Raw genomic sequence first — 24,906 nt, forward strand, 5'->3', positions numbered from 1 at the left:
TGAATTTTTTTTTAGTTTGTTCTTGTTTTAAATGAATTGTTTATCTGATTATCAGTTTGATTGTAATTTATATTTACCACAGGTCTTTAACTTTAGAAGGATCTCCTTTTTGGTTTCACTTTTGATTGATATCTCTCATATGACTAAGATTGATCTGCCTACCTTTTTGCAAATAACTCTTGATATCTGCAATTTGAAAACATTTGCAAGTGTAAAGGTACATTTTTATCACTAACATATCATATTATATATTATAAAATTTATATTAAAAAAAAGTTTGAATATGCAATAATTGATTCATGTTTATTAAGTAAAACACACAATAGTTACCTTGTTTATTTAAGAACATTTTACATTATTTTTAAAATAATGTGGGACAATCAGAACTTTTCATGCTGGACAATCAGAACTGTAAATTTTTAAAAGTGGGACAATCGGGAATTAACCAGTCCCGCACGTGGCAGGTTGGACTACAATTTGATTGACAATATAAAAAAGAAGATGTGGTATTATTGCCAATGAGACAACTATCCACAAAAGACCAATATGACACAAAATGACAAATGTTTGTCAGCTTTCCTCTTATTCCTTACGAAGGTCGTATTGAATCTCTGTGGGCATTCTGCCTTAAATAAATAACAAATTTTACAACAAAGGTTGCAGAGTCAGACGTATGATAATAGTACATAATGAGGATAAGTTACGATAATTTGTTCTACTAAAATGTCACCATTCATAACTAATAATATCTTTACAGATACTGCATCAATAAAATGTCTTAGACAACTTTTTTCCCATATCAAACGTATTTCGTAAATAAAACAAAACATACATATTATACTGCAAATGTCTGCACCTGCCCTAAGTCAGGAATCTAACGTACAGTAGTTGTCGTCTGTGTACGTGTGTAATTTATACGAGTTTCTCGTTTCACGTTTTTATATAGATAAGACCGGTGGATGTGAAGTTAGCAGCCGGTTCGTTATTGGATATTCAATATCCAACAGGCTGTTAGCAGTCGGTTGAATATTCAGATTAATTTTAAAATTATAAAAAAAAAAATATTTGATCAAATTAAAAGCATGATTTTTATAGTTGAAAGGAGCGAAAAGATACATAGGAAATCGTCTTATGATCCCATCAAGTCTTTAACTCTCGAAAATAGACCGTTATCAATGCTTAAGTAAGTAGCATATTTGTCTTTATGATACAACGGTTTTTATCAATAAAACGACGCCAAAAATATAATAATTCTTAAATCAAAAACAAAAACAAAAACAAAAACAAAAACCGATCATTCTAGAAACATATAGAACTATAAACAGAAATAAATATGTAAACAGAGTCTATCGTTTAGTTGAATTTTATGAACATTGACAAACCAGGGGGGTCTCACCCTCATTTAAGCGATCTCAGGTAGATTTTCACTATAAATTTTGAATATCAAACTGGCACTTTGGGCGCTCCGTATACATGGAAGTCAGGAAGTGTACCCAAACTCCTTTTAGTCACGTTTGTATCTACCTATTAAGTAAATGTCTGATTAATATTAGAAAGATTAGAGATCAGGGGGCTTTCACCATTGCCCTTTGTCCTTTGTTCTAAAATTTTCACAATTTTAAGCTAAAAAATGACAATCTAAGCCCTCCGTAGATATCGAAGATGACATTATTGTAGGAATCTTTTTGATACATCCTTTTATATATATACAGAGTCTATGATTAAGTTGAATTCTAGGACATTGAAAGACCAGGGGGGGTCTCATCCTCATTTAAGCGGTCTCAGGTAGGTTTTCACTATAAATTTTAAATATCAACATGGCATGTGGGCGCTCCATATACATGGAAGACAGGAAGTATACCCAAATACATTTTAGTCACGTTTGTATCTATCTATTAACTAAATGTCTGCATAATATTACAAAGATTGAGAGATCAGGGGGCTTACATACCGTTGCCCTGTGCCCTTTGTCCTAAAATTTTGACAATTGTAAGCTAAAAAGTGACAATCAAAGCCTTCCGTAAATATCGAAGATGACATTATTCTGAGAAATCGTTCTGTTGATACCTTTTATATATACAACGTCTATGATTTAGTTGAATTTTATGGACATTGAAAGACTAGGGGGCGTCTCATCCTCATTTAAGTGGTCTCAGGTAGAATTTCTCTCTAAATTTTGAATATCAACATTGCACTTTGGGCGCTCCGCATACATGGAAGACAGGAAGTGTACCCTAATTCATTTTAGTCACGTTTGTATCTATCTATTAAGTAAATGTCTGCATAATATTAGAAAGATTAAGACATTAGGGGGCTCACACCATTGCCCTGTGCCCTTTGTCCTAAAATTTTGACAATTTTAAGCTAAAAAGTGACAATCAAAGCCCTCCGTAGATATCGAAGATGACATTATTCTGAGAAATCGTTCTAATACAACCTTTATATATACAGAGTCTATGGTTAAGTTGAACTGTTATGGACATTTAAAGACCAGGGGGTCTTATCCACCGCTCAGTGGTCTCAGGTATATTTTCTCTCTAACTTTTTAATATCCACCTGGCACTTTGGGCGCTCCGTATACATGGAAGACAGGAATTCCGTATATATGTAAGACAGGAAGTGTACCCTAATTCCTTTTAGTAACGTGTGTATCTACCTATTACCCAAATGTCTGCATAATATTAGAAAGATTGAGAGATAAGGGGGCTCTCGCCATTGCCCTGTGCGCTTTGTTCTAAAATTTTGACAATTTTAAGCTTTAAAGCCCTTCGTAGATTTCTTAGATGACATTATTCTGGGAAATCCTTCTGATGCAACCTTTAAATATACAGGGTCTATGATTAAGTTGAATTTAATGGACATTAAAAGACCAGGGGGTCTCATCCTCATTTAAGCGGTTTCAGGTACATTTTCACTATAAATTTTGAATATCCAACTGGCACTTAGGGCGCTCCGTAAACATGGAAGACAGGAAGTGTACCCAAATTCATTTTTATAACGTTTGTATCTACCTATTAACTAAATGTCTGCATAATATTAGAAAGATTGCGAGATAAGGGTCTCTCTACATTGCCCTGTGCCCTTTGTCCTAAAGTTTTGACAATTTTAAGCTAAAAAGTGACAATCAAAGCCGTCCGTAGATATCGAAGATGACATTAATCTGGAAAATTCTTCTGATGAAACCTTTATATATACAGAGTCTATGATTTGGTTGAATTTATGAACATTGAAAGACAAGGGGGTCTCATTCTCATTTAAGGGGTACGGTTTCAGGTAGATTTTCTCTCTAAATTGTGAATATCCAACTAGCACTTTGGGCGTTCCGTATACATGGAAGACAGGAAGTGTATCCAAATTCCTTTTAGTAACGTTTGTATCTACCTATTAACTAAATGTCTGCATAAAATTAGAAAGATTGAGAGATAATGGTCTCTACCCATTGTCCTGTGCCCTTGTCCTAAAGTTTTGACAATTTTAAGCTAAAAAGTGACAATCTAAGCCCTCCGTAGATATCGAAGATGACATTATTCTGAGAAATCGTTCTAATACAACCTTTATATATACAGAGTCTATGATTAAGTTGAACTGTTATGGACATTTAAAGACCAGACGGTCTTATCCACCGCTCAGTGAATTAGATTATAGATTCTCTACTAAAGAAATATTTGAATCAGTATCTAAACTCAAAAGTGGTAAAGCCTCGATCAGGTCTGGATGGTATACCTAACGAGATGCTAAAGGCAGGAAGTTTAGTTCTAAATCCTTTAATTCAGAAACTGTTTAATCATGTTTTTTCATCTGGTATTTATCCAATGCAATGGTCATCGGTCTATTTATCTGCTGTTTTTAAGTCTGGTGATCCAAGTAAGCCAGATAATTATCGTGGCATTGCCATTAACTCTTGTGTAGTGGTAAATTGTTTAACTCTGTTTTGAATAACAGACTAGATAAATTTTTGGTAAAAGAATCAGTGATTAATCCATGTCAAATTGGATTTTCAAAAAAATGTAGACCATCTGATCATGTTTTTGTTTTAAAAACCATTATCGATAAATATATTTATAAGTAAAAAGGGTAAACTATTTGCCTGTTTTGTAGATTTTAAACAGGCTTTTGATAAAGTGATCCATGAGGGTATCAGATATAAGCTTTTAACAAACAATATTACTGGAAAGTTTTATTCTATCATTAAAGATATGTATAATAGAAGTGACCTCTGTGTTAAAATTGATAATGAAATGACTGACACTCCATGTTTTAAATCATTTATAGGGGTTAGACAAGGTGATGTTTTAAGCCCAAATATTTTTAAAATATTTATCAATGATCTACCTGACAAGGTTTTATCTTGTCCTGATCCAGTGAATATTAATAACCGTAGAGTAGATTGTCTTATGTATGCTGATGATGTAGTTATTTTTTAGAAACACAGGAAGGCTTGCAAAAGAGAATTAATATGTTACATGAATATTGTTTAGAATGGTGTTTTGATGTAAATTTAAAAAAGACAAAAAGTATAATTTTTAACAAGCCAGGAAAATTTTTAAAATGCTGTTTACATTTTGGAGGTAAAGAGATTGAAAGTGCAAAATTATATAGATATCTTGGAATCACATTTACTCCTAGTGGTATATTTAAGCAGTGTAAAGATGAATTATACAACAAATCTTTAAAAGCTTGTTTTAAGCTACAGAGATGCTTGTCATCATCTAACCCTAGTATTGCCACTTTTTTACATCTTTATGCATGATCATACAATTAAACCCATACTATTATATGGCAGTGAAATGTGGGTAATGTTTAGAACGGATTCAGCTGCTTGTAAAAAAGATAATGATTATATATTAGAAAAGTCTTTGGTCAGGATTCTTCTGAAAAAGCTCATACCAAATTTATGAAATATATTCTTGGTGTAAACAGAAAGTCAAGAAATATTGCTGTAATGTCAGAGCTTGGTAGATTTCCTATGTATTTTACTATAATTTTATCAATGTTAAAATATTGTCATAGACTGGAACAGTTGAAAGAAGGATTACTTTTTGATGCATTTATATGTTGTAAACAGTTACATAGCTCTAATGTAAATACATGGTATTCTAGTATAGATTATATTCACAGAGAGATTGAATTACCAAATTTTGACCAATCAATTGGTTCTTTATGTCAGTATGTTAAAAATAAACTATGTAAAAGTTATTTCACATTTTGGAATAAACTTAAGTATCAAAAAATTAACTCCCAAAAAGGGAAGCTTGGTACTTATTTTTCTATAAAAAATTGTTTTAAAAAAGAAAAATATTTAGAATTGCAGGACTTCAAAAAAAGACAGTCAATTTGTAAATTAAGAATAAGTGCTCACTCTTTAAAAATTGAGACAGACAGATATTCAAAAAAGCATATAGAAAGATCTCAGCGTCTTTGTTCTAATTGCTCACTTGGTAAAGTTGAAGATGAGCTTCATTTCTTATTAGAATGCCCTCTTTATGATATTCAAAGGGACGATTTTTTTAAAGACATTTCTAACAATTGTTGTAATTTTATAAATTTAAATAAATCTTCTAAATTTTTATGGCTCTTGACCCAAGAAAATGTTACTCTTATGGAAAAACTGGGCTGTTATATTTGTGACTGTTTTGAATTAAGGAGATCAGGTATGAACACTGACACTAAGTCAAGTAAATAATTTGAGAATAAATACATATACATGTATAATGACTTTAATGTAATTTTATTATTCTTTTATTCACAATATATACAATGTATGTGGTTTTTAGCTTGATTCTGACCAATGCTTATATTCCAAATATATATATGTATATGCCTCTATTGTTGTTGTTACCAATTATGTAAATCAATTGTATCTGATTTTATGCCCTTTATGGGCCCTGTAATTTGGGAAATAAAAATATTCTATTCTATTCTATTCTATTCTATTATCTTTAATCATAATTTGTGAAATCATTTCCGATTATAATATATTTATTTGGTTTTTCTTGCTCACTTATCTAGCTTATTGTTTATTGGCTATTGTCTATAGATACAAATACACTATTATTAGTCCATATAGTACTAGCAAGGATTTGTAGTAAAATCCTTGGTATTATCATTTTATCTTTTTATTATTTACAATTCATATTTTAACCTTTCCGGAAAGATTCATGTCAATAGAAACTTGGCTATCATCGCAATGAAATTTTCCTGGTGTAAAAATTCAAACAACATAATCTGTAATATTTTTTTGTCGTCTGGATAGAAATTTGCTTTACTTCTTCTTTTCTTCGTAAATTCCTCCGCAACGGAGCACCCGTGTCGCACGGTAGTAAAATATAGTTCTTATATTTTTATACTAAAAGAGGTGTAGGTAAGGGATATATTTACAGGCCATTATTTATCTTTTTAGTAAACTTTAAAACACTAAAAAAACAAAACATTTGCTATGTTACAGCTTTTACATTAATGCTAGCAAGACAAATCTTTGTTTGGCTTGCTTGCTTTGTTTGTATCAGTGTTTGCTCAAGCATGGTAATTAAGATAGGCGGGGCTTCATCTTGTATACATCATACTTAGATTTTATTGGACGTTATGTCCGAGGTTAAGGACACTTAATTTTAAAACATCACATGACAAATATTCTCACATGTTTTCTCACCTGTAAAAATACAATAATTTGTCAATGAAAGAAAAATATGAACTTTTTTCTTGTATATGAGGCTGAGAAACTGGCCTTCAACATTAATTGACCTAATATTGTTTTTATAACATATCAATCTATTAGTTCAGTCAGTTATTTCCATGTCTGTCCTTCGATTATGCAACTGGAGAAAATATTCCAAGAAATGGGAAACAATTGTATCGAAGAGAAAATCGAGTGCACCTTTTTTTATGTTAGGGTGTGTTTGAGATGAATATTTTGTCTTGAAAATAAAAAAAACAAGAGTATTTGATACATCATCTCGCTTCAGACTCTATCATTTTATATAGCAAAGCTACAAGTGACTTTATAACATAAAAAAATCACAGTACTAAAAGATGAAATATAGGGGTCCAGTGAAATACCTATCCAATGGATCACAAAATCAGAGTAGGTGTGTTCGAATAGCTATTTTACTAAAAGTGCTTGACGACAGTCTTTAAGTTGGATCTCTGAAAAAAAAATTGTCTTCCGTTTCTACGATTGTGAAAATGAACTGGCGAAATAGGAAGATAATTTCGACGAAGTAGAATCCTGTCTGTATTGTATATTTACAGGTAAGGAAACATGTGAGAATACGTGTCATGTGATGTTTTAAAATTTAGTGTCCTTAACCTCCAACATAACGTCCAATAAAATTTAAGAATGATGTATACAAGCTGAAGCCCCGCTTATCTTAATTACTATGCTTGAGCAAATATTGATACAAACAAAGCAAGCAAGCCAAACAAAGATTTGTCTTGCTAGCATTAATGTAAAAGCTGTAAAAAAGTTTTAAAAAGGATGTTGATAAAAAACAAGATTAAAATTAAGTACGATTGGTGCTCAAGAATTTACAGTGATAATGTTTACATCAGTTTAAATAATTGCATTAATTACATGTATATGGTAACTCATAAAATTTAAAAGTGATTTATTTGGCTAAATCCTTAAAAATTGTTACGAATGGTTGTAAAAGAAAATAAAAAAATAATGATAAAAGCTTCCACAGGTTTGTTCTTGATATATGTAACAGTGTCCTTAATCTGTGGTCCTTATCAAGCCTTATATGATCTGATTTAAAATTTTAATAATCAAATTCATTAAAATTTAAAATATCAAATTTTAGATAAAAAATTTACAACCATTAGAGTTTGTGTCCATTGGGTGATTATCACTTTATAAAGTCTTAATCCTTTTTTGTAGCAGTATTCTGTTTGTATGTAGTCCATAGCATAGATCTCTGCTAATATTTTCAATTTGCACAGTTGTCTCTGGGCTAAAGTCCATTTCTTTGGCTACTGTTGTGCAGTCTATAATTATTTGAATTATCAAGGACTGGTTCCCTTTGAAAGTAACATTCCATTTGTTATCTCCAACAGACTGTATGATGATTTTTTTTAAATCCTGGAAAATGTTTTGCCGTTTATCGTGCAGAGCTGGGCACTTGAGTAGGAAGTGTTCTAATGTTTCTGTTTCCAGCCGACACAGAGTACAATGTGCTTTTTCTTGTTCCCTTTTGAATTTTTGCATGTCACATTCTAAAAGGTATGTACCGGTTAGTAATCTGGCTTTGATTTGTGCCTTTTTTACCTCATATGTGACTGGTGGTAGAGAGTTCCATACTGGGTGAGTCTGGTGTATTTTGAGTTCTGTTGTATTGCAAAATTTCAAAGTGGATGTTACCTTCATTTCAGTTTGTAGCTACTTGTCCATTTATCGGCTATGGCTAACGTTATATTAATTTGTTTTTTCCATTGAAATTTTGTTGGAAGTCTTTCTTTCAGCTCATGAATTGGTGTTAAGCTGTAGTGTTGATAGATTTCTTGCACCCATGGAAAGAAACTTTCTGGGTTTTCTGAGTTGACAATCAGTTGTCTTTCCATTAGATTCCTTAGTTTGGTGTTTTCACTTGCTAGGATAGAATGTAGCAGGCTAAGTTGTCTCTTGTGAAGTTCTGCTTCAATTGGTATTGCGCCAATAACATATATACAGCAGCTGTTGAAGTTCTTATTGGAAGGGATTGGAAGCATCTGATAGTTTTGATGTGGAATTGCCTTAATTCTCCTATTTGTGTCAAATTCAGAGGCAGTAAGTCAAGTCCGTATAGCAGTCTTGGAAGTACGTAAGCTTGATAGATCTTGTAAGATGTTTTGGGGTTAAGACCTCGTTTTCCATTTAGTCCCACTGGAATTAGAGAATACAGAGTCTTTCTTGCAATACTTAAATGTTCTTGTATATTTATTCTTGATACACAACCACAAAAGGTACGATCCTAATTTTTGGGACGAGACAATCAGTTAGAGTAACCGGAAGTATATTGATGAATACCAAAACCAAACATCATTCGTTTCCCTCCCTTACTTACATTTCCCTGCCAAAAAATCCTCGAAAGCTGAACCTCGAGGATAATTTAGTGATCCCTCAACTAATGAACTTCAAGTTTATTTATAGCAGTTGCTGAATTAGCTGATATTTTTTTGTGACAGTTCGCTCAAACATTCAAAAATGTCGTCAGAAGGAGCGCACACGAGTGTAAAACGACAAAAGACATACGACTATGGGTCATTCTTCAAAGATTTTTTAAAAAAGGAAATTGAAAAAGATTTATTGGAAGAGGCATACATTTCGCTATGTCGTGGGTCGTCAGATATGGTATTGTGTACATTAGAAATACTGCAGACGAATGCCCTTCTGAGTGAGGAATTTTCGCGTGCATCTTGTGAGGTGCAAATGTATGAAAAACACAGGACATATGCAAAACCTCTTGCCCGCATATATGCAGCTGGGTCAATTTTTCAAAATGGAATTTTTATTTTGAAGAAATTCCTTGATCCGCACCCACAGGTCCCAGAAGATGAGAAACAAATAGAAGCTTTAAAAAAATTGCTCAATTATCTTCTCAAGGGTAAGGCTTATGTACAACTGAGACTACTATAACTGTGTTATAGTAGTCTCAGTGTACAATTAGTACATCTTGGAAGGCTATATTAAAGTTTTGCTTTGACACCTTCCTAGAAAAAATATATAGCCTTTCAAGAGTCATAACTATTTGGACTAGTACAATGATGTAAGAGGGTTGGTCCTAATTCAAAGAGTATGTTGCCTACTTTTGAAAGAAATGCTATATAGTTGTATAATAAAGTTATTCACATATTATCATGATTTTCATGTCAGATTTCATCTAAATGGTCAATATTAAAGAAGGCATGCCATTAAAGAAAACATATATTTTCGAAATTCATGAAGAATACATGGTACATGTACATGATGATGTGCATGTTTAAGGCCACACCAATTTAATTCCTTGTTCGACAGACCCACCTGCACCTATTTTTTTCAAAACAGAATTTTTTTATTGTTTTTATATTCCCGCTTTCCACATCAGGAAATGTAATCATGTCCATTTCCCGCACCGTTTTTTTGTAAATCTTATAAAAAGTTATTTATACTCGTTTTTATAATCACAGTCTAACCTATATATAATGATTTTAAACATATAAGCACCCCATTACACTGTAAATATCTGAAATAATATTTGATTTAGGATGTGATACACGTGTATCTGAAGACTTAAATGTTACAAGAGCGCAATTATTCGTAATGCATTTTCCATAGGGTACCACTAGTGTTCCATATTTTTTTTCTCGAAGCCAAAACAAACTAGGGAAAAACGGGTAGCAGTTCCTGTTACTAGAAATGCCAGTGTTGCATTACAACTAAAAAAATATATAGGGTCATGCGGCTCAAATTGACTTAAACATGTTAATGGTTAAAATGCAGTCAAAAAAATCGCCTACTTTTTTCGCTTAATGAAAAAGGCATATTTTTAATGGGTCTGACGTACAGAAATGGAAGATATTTTCTATACTTCATAAAATGTGAATATGATTTTCAGCAATTTTTAAACCTTATTGGATAAGCTTTCGATTAAATATAATTCCAATCATGTACCAACCAATCAGAAGCCGTATAGGATTCTATTCTGAGTACCATCTTGGGGTAAAAAACTTGCCGGTAAAATGTAAACAAATAATTGCGCTCTTGTACCCTTTGAAAAGTGGGAGTGCACCGATATAAATATATAACGGGAAAATACCAGTCAAAACAAAACGTTGGTTTCCTTCCCCTTACTTACATGTACATGTACATGTATATTCCCTTTCAAAAAATGTTCGTTGTAAGAAGAAACGTAATAAAACTGCGGAAACAAATGCCTTCAACTGCAAATTAATTGTATGCTGGCGATACGAAACTAATCCATACACGCTGCATGTGTAAACAGTATGCACATGTCTTGATTGATTCAAGGGCCTGTCGTTCAGCAGTTACAATGTAGATATCGTTTGTTGATGTTCATAAACAATATTTGGTATTGTCAGTCAGAGCTCAGAAATAAACAAGTCTGAATCTGCTTTTGACTCATAGAGGTCTACATTTGTAAGTTTTAGGATTTGTCTCCCTTTAATCCAAGGCAAAATACGACTTTAATAAGTCAAATATTGTTTAGCAAGAAAAAATTCACCAGAATCAAAAAGTTGCAAATATCGACTCCTACAAGTCAAATGAAGTTATCAAAATTGGTTAACTTCAAGACCCACGCAGGACCATAATTTGCTATTGGGCTCGTTTCCTATAACGATAGAAAAGTGATAAAAATGTGTATTACTGTAAGAAAAGTTGTAACTACATCTAAAGATGCCTTTATTTTTATCAACATACAAGTGTATATGCTACTCTTCCCTAGAAAAAAATTGAAATTAACAAATTTCAAAGATTGTACGACCGTATTTTTGTGTCGTTTCTCGCGTTACTTTTCGCTTCCGAAGTGCATAACGCTGACTGATTTATAGATAATCGTCACCAGCAAATTCGTAACTTTTGCTTTCAAATAATAAAGAACATCGACCAATAAGAATAGTCAGAAGAAAATGCCGAGAACTATAAGTATTTCTGTAGCAGGTGTAAGAACACTAGCGTTACTTTGGTTTCCTATTTCGTAACGCAAATTTTAGATGATGTAATCTGCTTTGTTGTAATAGAATTCTTTATAACAATATGCAAATATGAACTCTCGCGAGATGTTCAAACAGGTAAATCAGAGATGATTTACATTCTAGTTTTGTTCTTCGTAATAATTAAGTTAGAAAATGACGTTAGTCGTTATGCTTTACATTTCACACGAAACAGAAGTCCAGTTATTTCCTTTTTAGCTCACCTGGCCTAAAAGGCCATGTGAGCTTTTCTCATCACTTGGCGTCCGTCGTCGTCGTCGTCGTCGTCGTTAACAATTTTTCAAACATCTTCTCCTCTGAAACCATTGAATGGATTTGAATGAAACTTAAAATGATTGTTCCTTAGATTATCCTGCACAAAGTGTGTGCTTCGATTTTTGATCCGTCAAAAAACATGGCCGCCGTTACTTAAAATAGAACATAGAGGTCAAATGCAGTTTTTGGCTTATATCTCAAAAAGGAAGCATTTAGAGCAAATCTGACATGGGGGTAAAAATGTTCATTAGGTCAAGATCTATCAGCCCTGAAATTTTCAGACGAATCAAACAAACCATTGTTGGGTTGCTGCCACTTAATTGGTAATTTTAAGGAAATTTTGCAGTTTTTAGTCATTATCTTGAATATCATTATAGATAAAGATAAACTGTAAACAGCAAAAATGATCAGCAAAGTAAGATCTACAAATAGGTTAATATGACCAAAATTGTCAATTGACCCCTTAAGGGGTAAATGTCCTTTAATGACAATTTTTCACAATTTGTTCATCATATTTGCTAACTTTAAAAAATCTTCTCCTCTGAAACTACTGAATGGATTTGGATGAAACTTAGCATGATAGTTCCTTAGATTATCCTGCACAAAGTGTGTGCTTCGATTTTTGATCCGTCAAAAAACATGGCCGCCCTTACTTTAAATAGAACATAGGGGTCAAATGCAGTTTTTGGCTTATATCTCAAAAACTAAAGCATTTAGAGCAAATCTGACATGGGGTAAAAATGTTCATTAGGTCAAGATCTATCAGCCCTGAAATTTTCAGACGAATCAAACAAACCATTGTTGGGTTGCTGCCACTTAATTGGTAATTTTAAGGAAATTTTGCAGTTTTTGGTCATTATCTTGAATATCATTATAGATAAAGATAAACTGTAAACAGCAAAAATGATCAGCAAAGTAAGATCTACAAATAGGTTAATATGACCAAAATTGTCAATTGACCCCTTAAGGGGTTATTGTCCTTTAATGACAATTTTTTCACAATTTGTTCATCATATTTGCTAACTTTAAAAAATCTTCTCCTCTGAAACTACTGAATGGATTTGGATGAAACTTAGCATGATAGTTCCTTAGATTATCCTGCACAAAGTGTGTGCTTCGATTTTTGATCCGTCAAAAAACATGGCCGCCCTTACTTTAAATAGAACATAGGGGTAAGTTTTTGTGTTTTGGTCTGTTTTTCTTATACATGTACTATATGCAATAGGTCTACTAAAATTGGTGTATAGAATGATTGTAAGGTGTACATGTCTAGCTGACAGGTGTCATCTAACCTTGACCTCATTTTCATAATTCAGTGGTCAAAGTTAACTTTTTTAGTTTTGGTCTATTTTTTTAATACTTTATGCATTAGGTCAACTATATTTGGTGTATGAAAATATTTTATGATCTATATGTCGGTTACGCAGGTTTTATTTGAACTTGACCTCATTTTCACAGTCCATTGCTAAGTTTTAAGTGTTTGTGTTTTGGTCTCATTTTCTTTATTTATAAACAGTAAGTCATATATATTTGTAATATTGAAGAATTGTTAGCTGTACATGTTTGCCTGGCATGGTTCAATATGTTCAATAAGGCATTGTTTACCAGGTGAGCGATTCAGGCTCTTGAGAGCCTCTTGTTTTTATTAGCTCACCTGGCCTAAAAGGCCATGTGAGCTTTTCTCATCACTTGGCGTCCGTCGTCGTCGACGTCGTCTTCGTCGTCGTCGTCTGTCGTCGTTAACAATTTTTCAAACATCTTCTCCTCTGAAACTACTGAATGGATTTGAATGAAGCTTAACATGATTGTTCCTTAGTATATCCTGCACACAATGTGCGCTTCGATTTTTGATCCGTCAAAAAACATGGCCGCCATTACTTAAAATAGAACATAGGGGTCAAATGCAGTTTTTGGCTTATATCTCAAAAACGAAAGCATTTAGAGCAAATCTGACATGGGGTAAAAATGTTCATCAGGTCAAGATCTATCAGCCCTGAAATTTTCAGATGAATCAAACAAACCATTGTTGGGTTGCTGCCACTTAATTGGTAATTTTAAGGAAATTTTGCAGTTTTTGGTCATTATCTTGAATATTATTATAGATAAAGATAAACTGTAAACAGCAAAAAAGATCAGCAAAGTAAGATCTACAAATAAGTTAATATGACCAAAATTGTCAATTGACCCCTTGAGGGGTTATTGTCCTTTAATGACAATTTTTCACAATTTGTTCATCATATTTGCTAACTTTAAAAAATCTTCTCCTCTGAAACTACTTAATGGATTTGGTTAAAACTTAGCATGGTTGTTCCTTAGATTATCCTGCACAAAGTGTGTGCTTTGATTTTTGATCCGTCAAAAAACATGGCCGCCGTTACTTAAAATAGAACATAGGGGTCAAATGCAGTTTTTGGCTTATATCTCAAAAACGAAAGCATTAAGAGCAAATCTGACATGGAGTAAAAATGTTCATTAGGTCAATATCTATCAGCCCTGAAATTTTCAGATGAATCAAACATCCAATTGTTGGGTTGCTGCCACTTAATTGGTAATTTTAAGGAAATTTTGCAGTTTTTGGTCATTATCTTGAATATCATTATAGATAAAGATAAACTGTTAACAGCAAAAAAGATCAGCAAAGTAAGATCTACAAATAAGTTAATATGACCAAAATTGTCAATTGACCCCTTAAGGGGTTATTGTCCTTTAATGACAATTTTTCACAATTTGTTCATCATATTTGCTAACTTTAAAAAATCTTCTCCTCTGAAACTACTGAATGGATTTGGTTAAAACTTAGCAGGGTTGTTCCTTAGGTTATCTAGCACAAAGTGTGTGCTTTGATTTTTGATCCGTCAAAAAACATGGCCGCCGTTACTTGAAATAGAACATAGGGGTCAAATGCAGTTTTTGGCTTATATCTCAAAAACGAAAGCATTAAGAGCAAATCTGACATGGAGTAAAAATGTTCATTAGGTCAATATCTATCAGCCCTGAAATTTTCAGATGAATCAAACATCCAATTGTTGGGTTGCTGCCACTTAATTGGTAATTTTAAGGAAATTTTGCAGTTTTTGGTCATTATCTTGAATATTATTATAGGTAAAGATAAACTGTTAACAGCAAAAAAGATCAGCAAAGTAAGATCTACAAATAAGTTAATATGACCAAAATTGTCAATTGACCCCTTAAGGGGTTATTGTCCTTTAATGACAATTTTTCACAATTTGTTCATCATATTTGCTAACTTTAAAAAATCTTCTCCTCTGAAACTACTTAATGGATTTGGTTAAAACTTAGCATGGTTGTTCCTTAGATTATCCTGCACAAAGTGTGTGCTTTGATTTTTGATCCGTCAAAAAACATGGCCGCCGTTACTTAAAATAGAACATAGGGGTCAAATGCAGTTTTTGGCTTATATCTCAAAAACGAAAGCATTAAGAGCAAATCTGACATGGAGTAAAAATGTTCATTAGGTCAATATCTATCAGCCCTGAAATTTTCAGATGAATCAAACATCCAATTGTTGGGTTGCTGCCACTTAATTGGTAATTTTAAGGAAATTTTGCAGTTTTTGGTCATTATCTTGAATATTATTATAGATAAAGATAAACTGTAAACAGCAAATATGATCAGCAAAGTAAGATCTACAAATAAGTCAATATGACCAAAATTGTCAATTGACCTCTTTAGGAGTTATTGCCCTTTAAAGACTTTTTTCACAATTTGTTCATCATGTTGACTTACTTTAAAAAAATCTTCTCTTATGAAACTGCTGTATCAATTTCAGCCAAACTTAAGCTAAATGAGTTTCAGAGTTTCAGAGTATCTAGTATAAATTTTATATTTCATTTCCTTGTATGTCAAGAAACATAGCTCCTATGGCTAAAATAGAACATAGGAGAAAATGATTTTTTTTTGCTTTTGAAGAAAATAGGACGATTCAAAGAACATTTAAATAAATTGAAAAGCCAAAATAATCATTGATGAGAGATTAAACCAAAAAAATTCAGGTGAGCGATTCAGGCTCTTGAGAGCCTCTTGTTAAAATTGTTTTTGTGTGAAGTTCTAATCATTTCCGGTCATACGTGAAACATGTGATCACGCCCTTACGGCAGAATATATTAAATACTAGGTCTAAACATTGTTTTTGTTTCCAACGGGATGTTAGCAAACATGATCCATAGACTTGTTTCGTCTTGTTTAAAAAAGGAAAATACAATTTTCAAAGAGATTGCGCCGGGGGTCTATTATTTTTCCTATGTGCATAATGTTACATACGATCTTGTGTGAAAATAAATGCCCAATGACTTGAAAAAATCAATTTCAGATTTGACAGACGTTATAACACACTTCGTTTCCGGATAACGATGTAAAGGGTCCTTGGAAAATTCAATCGACATTACGTCTCTTATCATTGTGCCGATGCTTGTTGGATTTATTTTACTTCAGCAGTAAATATTACTGGATATTTTAGGTGAATAAAGATAATTTAATAATAAATACATGTTAAAATACTCTTACACTTGGAATGTACAAAGTTGGTATCTTTATAAGTGTCACAATTTTTAATTATTTTTTTTTTATTCATGTTCTGCAAACACTTTTCAGAAATGCAATAAACTTGTCGAAGGAGAAGTAAACTTTTACCATGCATGACTTGAAAGGAAGTACTTTATTGATTTAACCCACTAAAGTAGGTTAAAATGTGGAAACCATGTAGATGGTGTACAGGTCACAAATATCACATGGTGCCTATTTTAAAGATTTTAATTACAAGTTAAAAGTTTTTTTCTTTACTGGATTTAAAGAATTTTACATTGCCAATGATTTAGAATAAATTGTATATAACTGGAATTTCAAAACCAAATATAAATACATTGTTTTTGGCTAAAACATCAAGATACAACAATTATGGTATCCTGTATCAATGAAGAAAATATGGAAATTTCTGAATAAATTGTACTAATTGTTTTCAAAACAAGCACATATTTAGGAGTTTTATAATACTGTTACATTTAAGATGGATTTTAAGAAAAAGTATACTGTTTTTTAAGCAGATTTTGCAATAAAATAAAACTAAATAATTGCTTTCGGTTTCTTATGGTTTCCTGTCGCGTTTAAAAAAATCTTTAATTTAACATTGAAAATAGATTTTAAATATTAACATGAAGCAAGTAACACTAGTAATGGTGTTCATTTATGTCTTTTGAAATATATTGTGCAAAATAAAGAAAATAAAGATTGGTTTCCTGTTTGGTTTTCTGTCACGTAAGCGGTGAATCAAAATGTATTAATTTTTTCTTGAAAAATTTAATTGTTCCATTAATACTATTCCAACACCAACACAACCCACAGAATAAAAGTTAAAGTTTTAGAACTTATAAAAAAGGATACAAAAAGAAACCAAAGGCCGAATACCAAATTATGGTCCATATTTATGAAGAGGTCAGGCATCTAAATCAAACAATGACAACGTTAACATTGAAAGACAATGCTTTGTCTTCTAGAGAAAATTATGAATGAGAGTCTAAAAAATCGGAGATAATGTTAATTAACCTTACAATGCAACCACCTGGAACCACACTTAATGAGGTAAAAGAGGGGGGCAAGGGGTTTAACTGTTATGTTGTTATGGGACAATTTAATTCTTTGTTATCTGTTATTTTGAAAATATATTTGCTGTTAGCTGTTATTGTCTTATTCTTTGTTAGCTGTTATTGGGCTTTTAGTTTTTTTGTTATCTGTTATTGTGATAATGTATTTTCTGATTCTTTTCTGTTAACTGTTATTGAAAATTGGAATGTTAGCATTTTTTTTTTTGACAGTCAATATTCGGTATAAATTGAAGATCATTGGACATTGGGGTCTTCCACTACTAATATGTTTGTCTCGTATTCAGAGAAGGATTCCATTAACATATACCCATCACAGAAGTGAAGTCCAGGACAATTTAAGTATATCTTATGATTATCCTTTGTAATAAATTCCATTTTCTTATGAATGTGTATTTAGAATGATCTTAATTTTTTGTATGAGAATAATGTTCCTTGTTTCCCCTACGAACATATTAAATTAAAACAATTCTTAATATGACAAAAAGGAAAACATATGGCCAGGAATATCTGACAAGGATCTCAATTAAGGACTAGGTCCTAACAACCACTTAACCTTTTATATAACATGGTACATAAACTCAGCTCTGTGATTCTTTTCAAAGCAGAACCAAATGCATTGTACAATGAAAGTTCCAACCATGTACTTGCGTCCGAAGCTGCACATAACTCATTACAAACAAAGATTTATTTCGTTTCAAACCCTTGTTTCCCTACTAAACTATGTATTCTATTTACTAGTACACTTGGTACAATCAAAAACCTGATAAAAAATTATACAAATAAGGCCTTTGAAAAAGTGGAATAAATTGCTTTTGGAGTGTCAAAATTCGTTCGAAGTACTTGATAAATTGCATGCTTATAATTGGTGCTTTTGATTTTTCTACCCTATATACCACTTTGCCTCATAGTCTTATTAAGAAAAAATCATGCACCTCATTAGATGGTCATTTAGAAAAAGTCAGAATATTCAAACTCTTTTAGGTCATTTTTTTTTTATTAGCAACAAAGGGAGCTTCAGTCAATATATATAAACAGTACACCAACGTTTCATGAGAACTGCTGAAAGCATTTTTGAGTTATTTTTGAAAACCAGAAAATACCACCTTTTTCTAATGAATAAAATCCCTTAACTCAATAACATAAAATCTAAAATTAATAAAAATCGAAAGGGAGTTTACAACAATAGATATGAACATTTCAGCAAAGTTTCATGAGAACTGCTGAAAACATTTTTGTGTTAATGTCTGAAAACTGGAAAATCCCCCCTTTTTAATTAATAAAACCTGTTAACTCGGAAACGTAAAATCTAAAATTTATAAAAATTGAAAGTGACCTCATGTTAATAGATATAAACAACTCACCAAAATTTCTTGCTTTGTGAAAGCATTTTTAAAATATTATCAGAAAACTGAAAAAAAACACCAATTTTATTGAATAAAAACCCATTACCCAGAAACTTAAAATCTAAAACTTATAAAAAAAAAAAAGCAAAAAAGGGAGCTCACGTCAATAGATATAAACAATTTCCCAAAGTTTAATGCAAATTGGTTAAAGAGTTTTTGAGTTAATGTCCGACATGTTGACAACAGAGGGACAACTGTATACCATAATACGTTCCGTTAACGAGCGTATAAAAAATATTATAATATATTGAGTTGTAATTTAAACACATTCTAGATACATAAATTAATACTAAAAACATAGTCATAGAAAATGGAATGCATTACAAAGGATTATATCCGTAATAAGAAATACTGATTTGTCAAAGACCATATTATTTTAATATTTCATTTACTGTTATCTGTTTTTGTCCATTTTAATTCCTTGTTATCTGTTATGAGCCAAATCAATTTGCTGTTTTGTTGTTATTGGGACCCCCCCTTGCCCCCCCTCGTAAAACATCTGTGTTTAGTAAGCATGTTCAATTAGATAATTAAATATAGATAGCTCAAGTCCTTGTGAACATGGTGAACTCTCAGGCAGGTTTTTGCTGTCATAGGTGGTGTACTTTGGACACCAAGTAAAATTAAGTTTTTTCATCAACATAAATAGACCTAAACAAGTCTGTCATTTTCTGACTTAGATAAGTCTAAAATTGAAAACACATTTTTATAATAAACTTTATACATGTTTTGACTTCTTTAAGTCAAAAACAGAAACCGACTTGTTTATGTCTGAGCTCTGAATGATTGTCCTGTTTGTATATATAAATTAGATCGTTGGTTTTCCTGTTCGAATTGTGTACACTTATAATTTTGGGGTAACTTATATCTTGCTGTTTGGTCTGGGTCAAAGCCCTGTGTTAAAGGTACTATGACTTGTTTTTGGTATCATCAGGTTGGGAACAATCCTCCCTCAGACAGGGTACATATGGGATCATTATACTGTTGTAAAAAAAATACCAAGGATTTGTATAGTGCTTCTATACAAATCATTTGAAAATTCGAATTTATTACTTAAAAGAGGAGAAATACATCATATTTTAAACAACTAGAGGGGTCCACTTGTTTTAAATAATATTAAACAAAATGTGTTAATATGGCTAAGGTCCAGGAATATCACAAAATTCTTAGACATGTTTTTACCATTTATTACCAGATAGATATATAGTTCTTTGGGAAAATATGAGCCCTTTTGTACTACATTCTGGAGGTAACATTTGTAAAGTTTACCTGAAACTCATTGACATGTAAAGTCTAGTGTTCCTACCGTTTAAGGTAAAGCTGTACATGTACTTAAAAGTGTTATTTACCAAAAAATACATTATAACTTATATTGACCCCTCATAAAAGGACGGGGTACTTATAAAATTGTTCTTAACGTGATTATGACTTGGATGAAGAATTGTCTCATTAATTGGCACACATACATATATAGCAATTCTAATTATTCAATTATTTGTTGGTGAACAGGGGAAAATACTTCATATATTAAAGAAAAGTCAAAGTACAAGTGATATAAATCAAGTTTTAATATTGTCAAAACCTACTGTTTTATGTTTGCAAAAAAAATTATAATCGCTCGCCTTTACCTTTCAAGCTTCGCCTCAAAAATTTGCAAATTAAATATTTTTTTATTCAAATTTTCAAATCGCTCGCTCACCCCAATTTTTGGACAGTCCAAAAATCCATAGAACAAGAAATTAAATTGGTGTGGCCATGATCTTAAAAAGTTTATGGCTCGTTTTATTAAAGTAGTAAGTCGGCTTGGAATGAGTATAATTTATGAACACAACGATCATCATTATCATTACAATGTACAAACATTTGACAAACTCTTAAGTCTTATAAAAAGATTTTTTTTTCATAGCTGTCAGCTATGCGGTATGGGCTTTACTCATTGTTGAAGGCCGTACGGTGACCTATAGTTGTTAATGTCTGTGTCATTTTGGTCTTTTATGGATAGCTTTCTCATTGGCAATCATGGTATGATACATTGTACCATATTTTCTTTTTTATATAATCAATCTTCTTTGATCTTAAGTTCATTTTTAAAAATCTATATACATGTATAATAAACTATTTTATACATGTGCTCTTTAAATTAAAAGTTTTAAAACTTCTCATGCTTTTGGAAATACATGTAACAATGTGTAACTGGCATGACTGGTGTGTTATGTGAAGATCTAATTGTTTCTTGTGTGTGTCATGTGTGTGATGATTGTTTTTCTATTGTTTAAATTTATCAAACAAACTTATACATGTACATGTAATACTCTATTTAAATAGAAATCCTTAAAAATAAACTAAAACTCAGAGCGAATAGATCCATGAAAAACAGGTATAACATGTATTAGGGCGAACAAGTACTACGGCAAATGCAAATCAGGGTGAATGGGCCTGGATTTGTTCCAAACCTTCCCCTTAAACCTGGGACATTGCTGCACGTGTAATACAAGTTTTTATACCTACAAATGTATGCATTTTCAATGAATCTCATCGCAATGTTTGAAATAATACAATGTAGTATAAAAAAATCACTTTAAAAAATTATATGAATATACATTGTACATGTACATTCACACCTTTTACAAGTATGGTCTTGCGCATGTTGAGAAAGGATGATAGTCTGTCAGAAGGGGACGCTAAATGGCTGACCCATGTTAAGAGAGAGCCACATCTCTTGCACTTACAAAAAATTGTTTATTTCAAAAAAGAGAAGGCTAATGCTGCTACAAGGCAGCACTCGCAAGTGGAAAGGGACTACTATATAAGTCATTGTAAGTTGCAATAACTTGTTTCCCAATCCATTATAAATAAATGTGTATAAACCACATTTTTTTCTACGTGTTATATTTATGAACATGATGATCATGATGATATGGGGTACAAATGTATTTATTACATTGGTTGCAATGAATTACATTGATTTCCCAGTTAAATAAAAACCGATAATTTCACGTGTCATACAACAATAGGCATGGTCAAGACGTCAATAAACATGATAAAGGCAGATCAAAACAAATTTTGAATGCGTAGAAAAAAAAGATATAGTTCCTTTGATGTTTTACATTAATTTCTTAAAAAAAAAAGCCATTTGCAATGTAATAAAAAGAATAACTAATTAAAGAATTCAAATATCGAAAATATTCAACTCGTTACCGAACAAAACTGATAATTAACTCATGCGCTACGCACATTCGTGAATTAATGTGTTGTTCGGTCACTCGTTGAATATTTTTCTCTATTTGAATTCTTCGATTAGTTATTCTATAAATATTTTTACATTTGTGTGTAATTCTTTTACAGATCATGATATTGCATTAGAGGAAAGTGGAACTTGTGATGACGCAGAGTGGGCAGTTATTGTAGCACTGCATTTGTTATCACCTCTGACTGTAGATGGAAGCTACAAAATTGATGATTCCTATGATAATCTAAGATTCCAACCAAATTCATTAAGTTGTCCATGTAAAACAGGGGAACATGATGAAAGTGTAGATGGAGATTTTGATGATACATCATTTGGTAAGATATATATAATAAGGGGATGAAGTCCCCATAACAGTAGAAAAATCAATGAAAAAAAAATTTCATTGTATTAATGAACTCAAAATCGTTAACTTTTGTCACTTTTTTTAATTCCTGCATTTGCGCAGATATCTACTTCCTTCTTCCAGCCTTGTTTGTCATGAGACTGTGAGTGAAATGTATATTTTATTAGTCCAGTAAAATATAGGAAGGAACACAATAACAATTTCATTTTTAATTATTCTTTGGCATGAAAAAACATTACCTGATGGTAGCTTTTCTTTTTGTTTAAATTGAATATGACGTCATAACTAAAATAACCTCACAACTCAAATCCCTAACAACAGAACCACAATTAGAAACGTTACAGTATTTCGGTTTCTTTTTAAACAGATTTTGAAGTAAAAACATGTTTGAATTAAAAAAAAAAATTATACAGACTTCGTCCCCTTTCACAGGTAATGTCTGCCTCATATTAGTATTGGCTTTATCATATATATACATTGCATTGATACATACAGCTAAACCCTGTCCTACTTAGATTTATTTTTTAAATATATGGGGAAGAGGATCATTCTAAACATTTGCTGGATAAAATAGAATGCAGCTCATTTTCATTTTCAGCTAAAAAAAATATTTAAATGTAACAAACATCTAGGTAAAATTACATTAATGTATGTACATGTACATGATTTAATTATTAGAATGTGAATGTTACACAATTATAAACAGGAGTGTGTCCCTGGTATACAGATGCCCAATCCGCACTATCATTCTCTATGTTCAGTGGACCGTGAAAATGGGATAAAACTTCTAATTTGGCATTAAAATTGGTAAGATCATATTATAAAAAACATGTGTACTAAGTTTGAAGTTCATTGAACTTCAACATCATCAAAAACTACCAAGACCAAAAACTATAACCTGAAGAGGGACAGATGGACAAACAGACACCCAGACCAGAAAACATAATGCCCATAAATGGGGCATAAAAATAACATTTTGCAATGCATATCACCATTTTATAGATATATATATAAAAGATAATGCAAATTTTAAATTTTATTTTATAGGTTGGATTGATGGGTGGCATGGAAAATCTGATATATTGATAAACAATGTTTCCGTGCATTTGGCTAATGTTGAAGATGATAGTTTTAAAGTTGGTTCATCGGCTGTATCCTCATCAGAGTTCACTCCAGAAGCAAAGACATCTTATCATCAGGAACAGGTTTTAGCTCAATCAATTGTTTTCTCATTTCTCCAACGCAAGGAAAATAGAAATAATCTCAAACATTTGGTTCCTACTATTGGGATCTCAAAGAAGAAGATCGTCATTTATTTTTATGATAGCGAAGAGGATGTGCTCCTTGGAACAACTGAATTAGATTTGTTTGGATATAAGTCAACGATATGTTATGATACTATAGTAATTTTGTGGCTGACCTTGAATTATGATATCTTTTGTACGGGAATCACAGATTCAATGAAAAATTGTAAAGCAGAATTTTTTACCAGAGTTGGTAGTTTTCTAGAAAATTATCGAAATGATGTCACTAGAAATTTGCCAAAAGGAGAATATTTATATCAGGATGAAACTGGATGGACTAAAAGTGGCGCTGTTGAAGAGAAAATCTCTATCAATACAGATAATGAAGACTTTGGAATCAGAATGAAAAGTTTATAAATAGATTCAGATTTATCATGTTTATATATTTTCAGTTTAGAACATGATACTAAGGGACGACATCAAAAGATCAATGTAAGATAAAAAACTTAATTCAAATAGTTTGGGGGTGGGGGGTTGAACTGCTGCAAGATTTGGTTATCCAACATTGATTTTTACATATATCCATATGGGTCAATCAATTTTTCCTAAATTAAGTTAATAGGGGGGTAGGGGGGTCAGTGAAAAAACTATTTGAATTAAGTTTTTTATCCTTCATTGAACTTTTGATGTCGTCCCTAAGTTGCTCCAACAAAGGAAAACTTGAAGGCTGGATTTAATTTTTAGTAACCTAGAATAATACTGTTATTTTTGTTCAAAGTTCAAGGGATTGGAGGGGAGGTCCTATTTTTTTTATATTTTGGGTGGTCAGGTTAAAAAATTAATTGTCTCACTCCATATATTTGCTTTCCCTTCCGGAATAGCCCTTGCTGAATTTTGAATAGGTAAATGATGTTATATAATACATAAAACAGTCAGGAAAAATACTTGTACAACATCTTCAATTACTTTTTTTTCACAATGCCATCAAGCATGTCTAGTAAATTCCCTTTCATTATTAAATCCAAGGATTTGTATAGTAAGACAAATCCTTGTTAAATCTAAAAAATGTTGATTATCTGACAGCATGACCAGAGATTTGGATTATTTA

The 24,906-nt window shown here is 31.8% G+C and overlaps 1 protein-coding gene across 1 annotated transcript; it reads left to right on the plus strand.

The window, feature by feature from the left end:
• The first annotated feature begins 9,047 nt into the window (after positions 1-9,047).
• LOC139485847 (uncharacterized) lies at positions 9,048-24,263 on the plus strand. Its single transcript, XM_071270487.1, has 3 exons — positions 9,048-9,578; positions 22,307-22,525; positions 23,602-24,263. Exons 1-3 carry the CDS (start codon positions 9,179-9,181, stop codon positions 24,213-24,215), a joined length of 1,233 nt encoding a protein of 410 aa, XP_071126588.1. The 5' UTR covers positions 9,048-9,178; the 3' UTR covers positions 24,216-24,263.
• The last annotated feature ends 643 nt before the right edge of the window (positions 24,264-24,906 follow it).

Source organism: Mytilus edulis, chromosome 8 (genome assembly GCF_963676685.1).
Source record: "Mytilus edulis chromosome 8, xbMytEdul2.2, whole genome shotgun sequence".
In the NCBI taxonomy this organism is placed as follows: domain Eukaryota; kingdom Metazoa; phylum Mollusca; class Bivalvia; order Mytilida; family Mytilidae; genus Mytilus; species Mytilus edulis.

Excerpts from the sequence above, each read along its gene's own strand:
- LOC139485847 (XM_071270487.1), top strand. The coding sequence starts at position 9,179 with ATGTCGTCAGAAGGAGCGCACACGAGTGTAAAACGACAAAAGACATAC. Across the intron at positions 9,579-22,306 it reads GCTCAATTATCTTCTCAAGG|ATCATGATATTGCATTAGAG; the intron begins GTAAGGCTTATG and ends ATTCTTTTACAG. Across the intron at positions 22,526-23,601 it reads TTTTGATGATACATCATTTG|GTTGGATTGATGGGTGGCAT; the intron begins GTAAGATATATA and ends TTTATTTTATAG.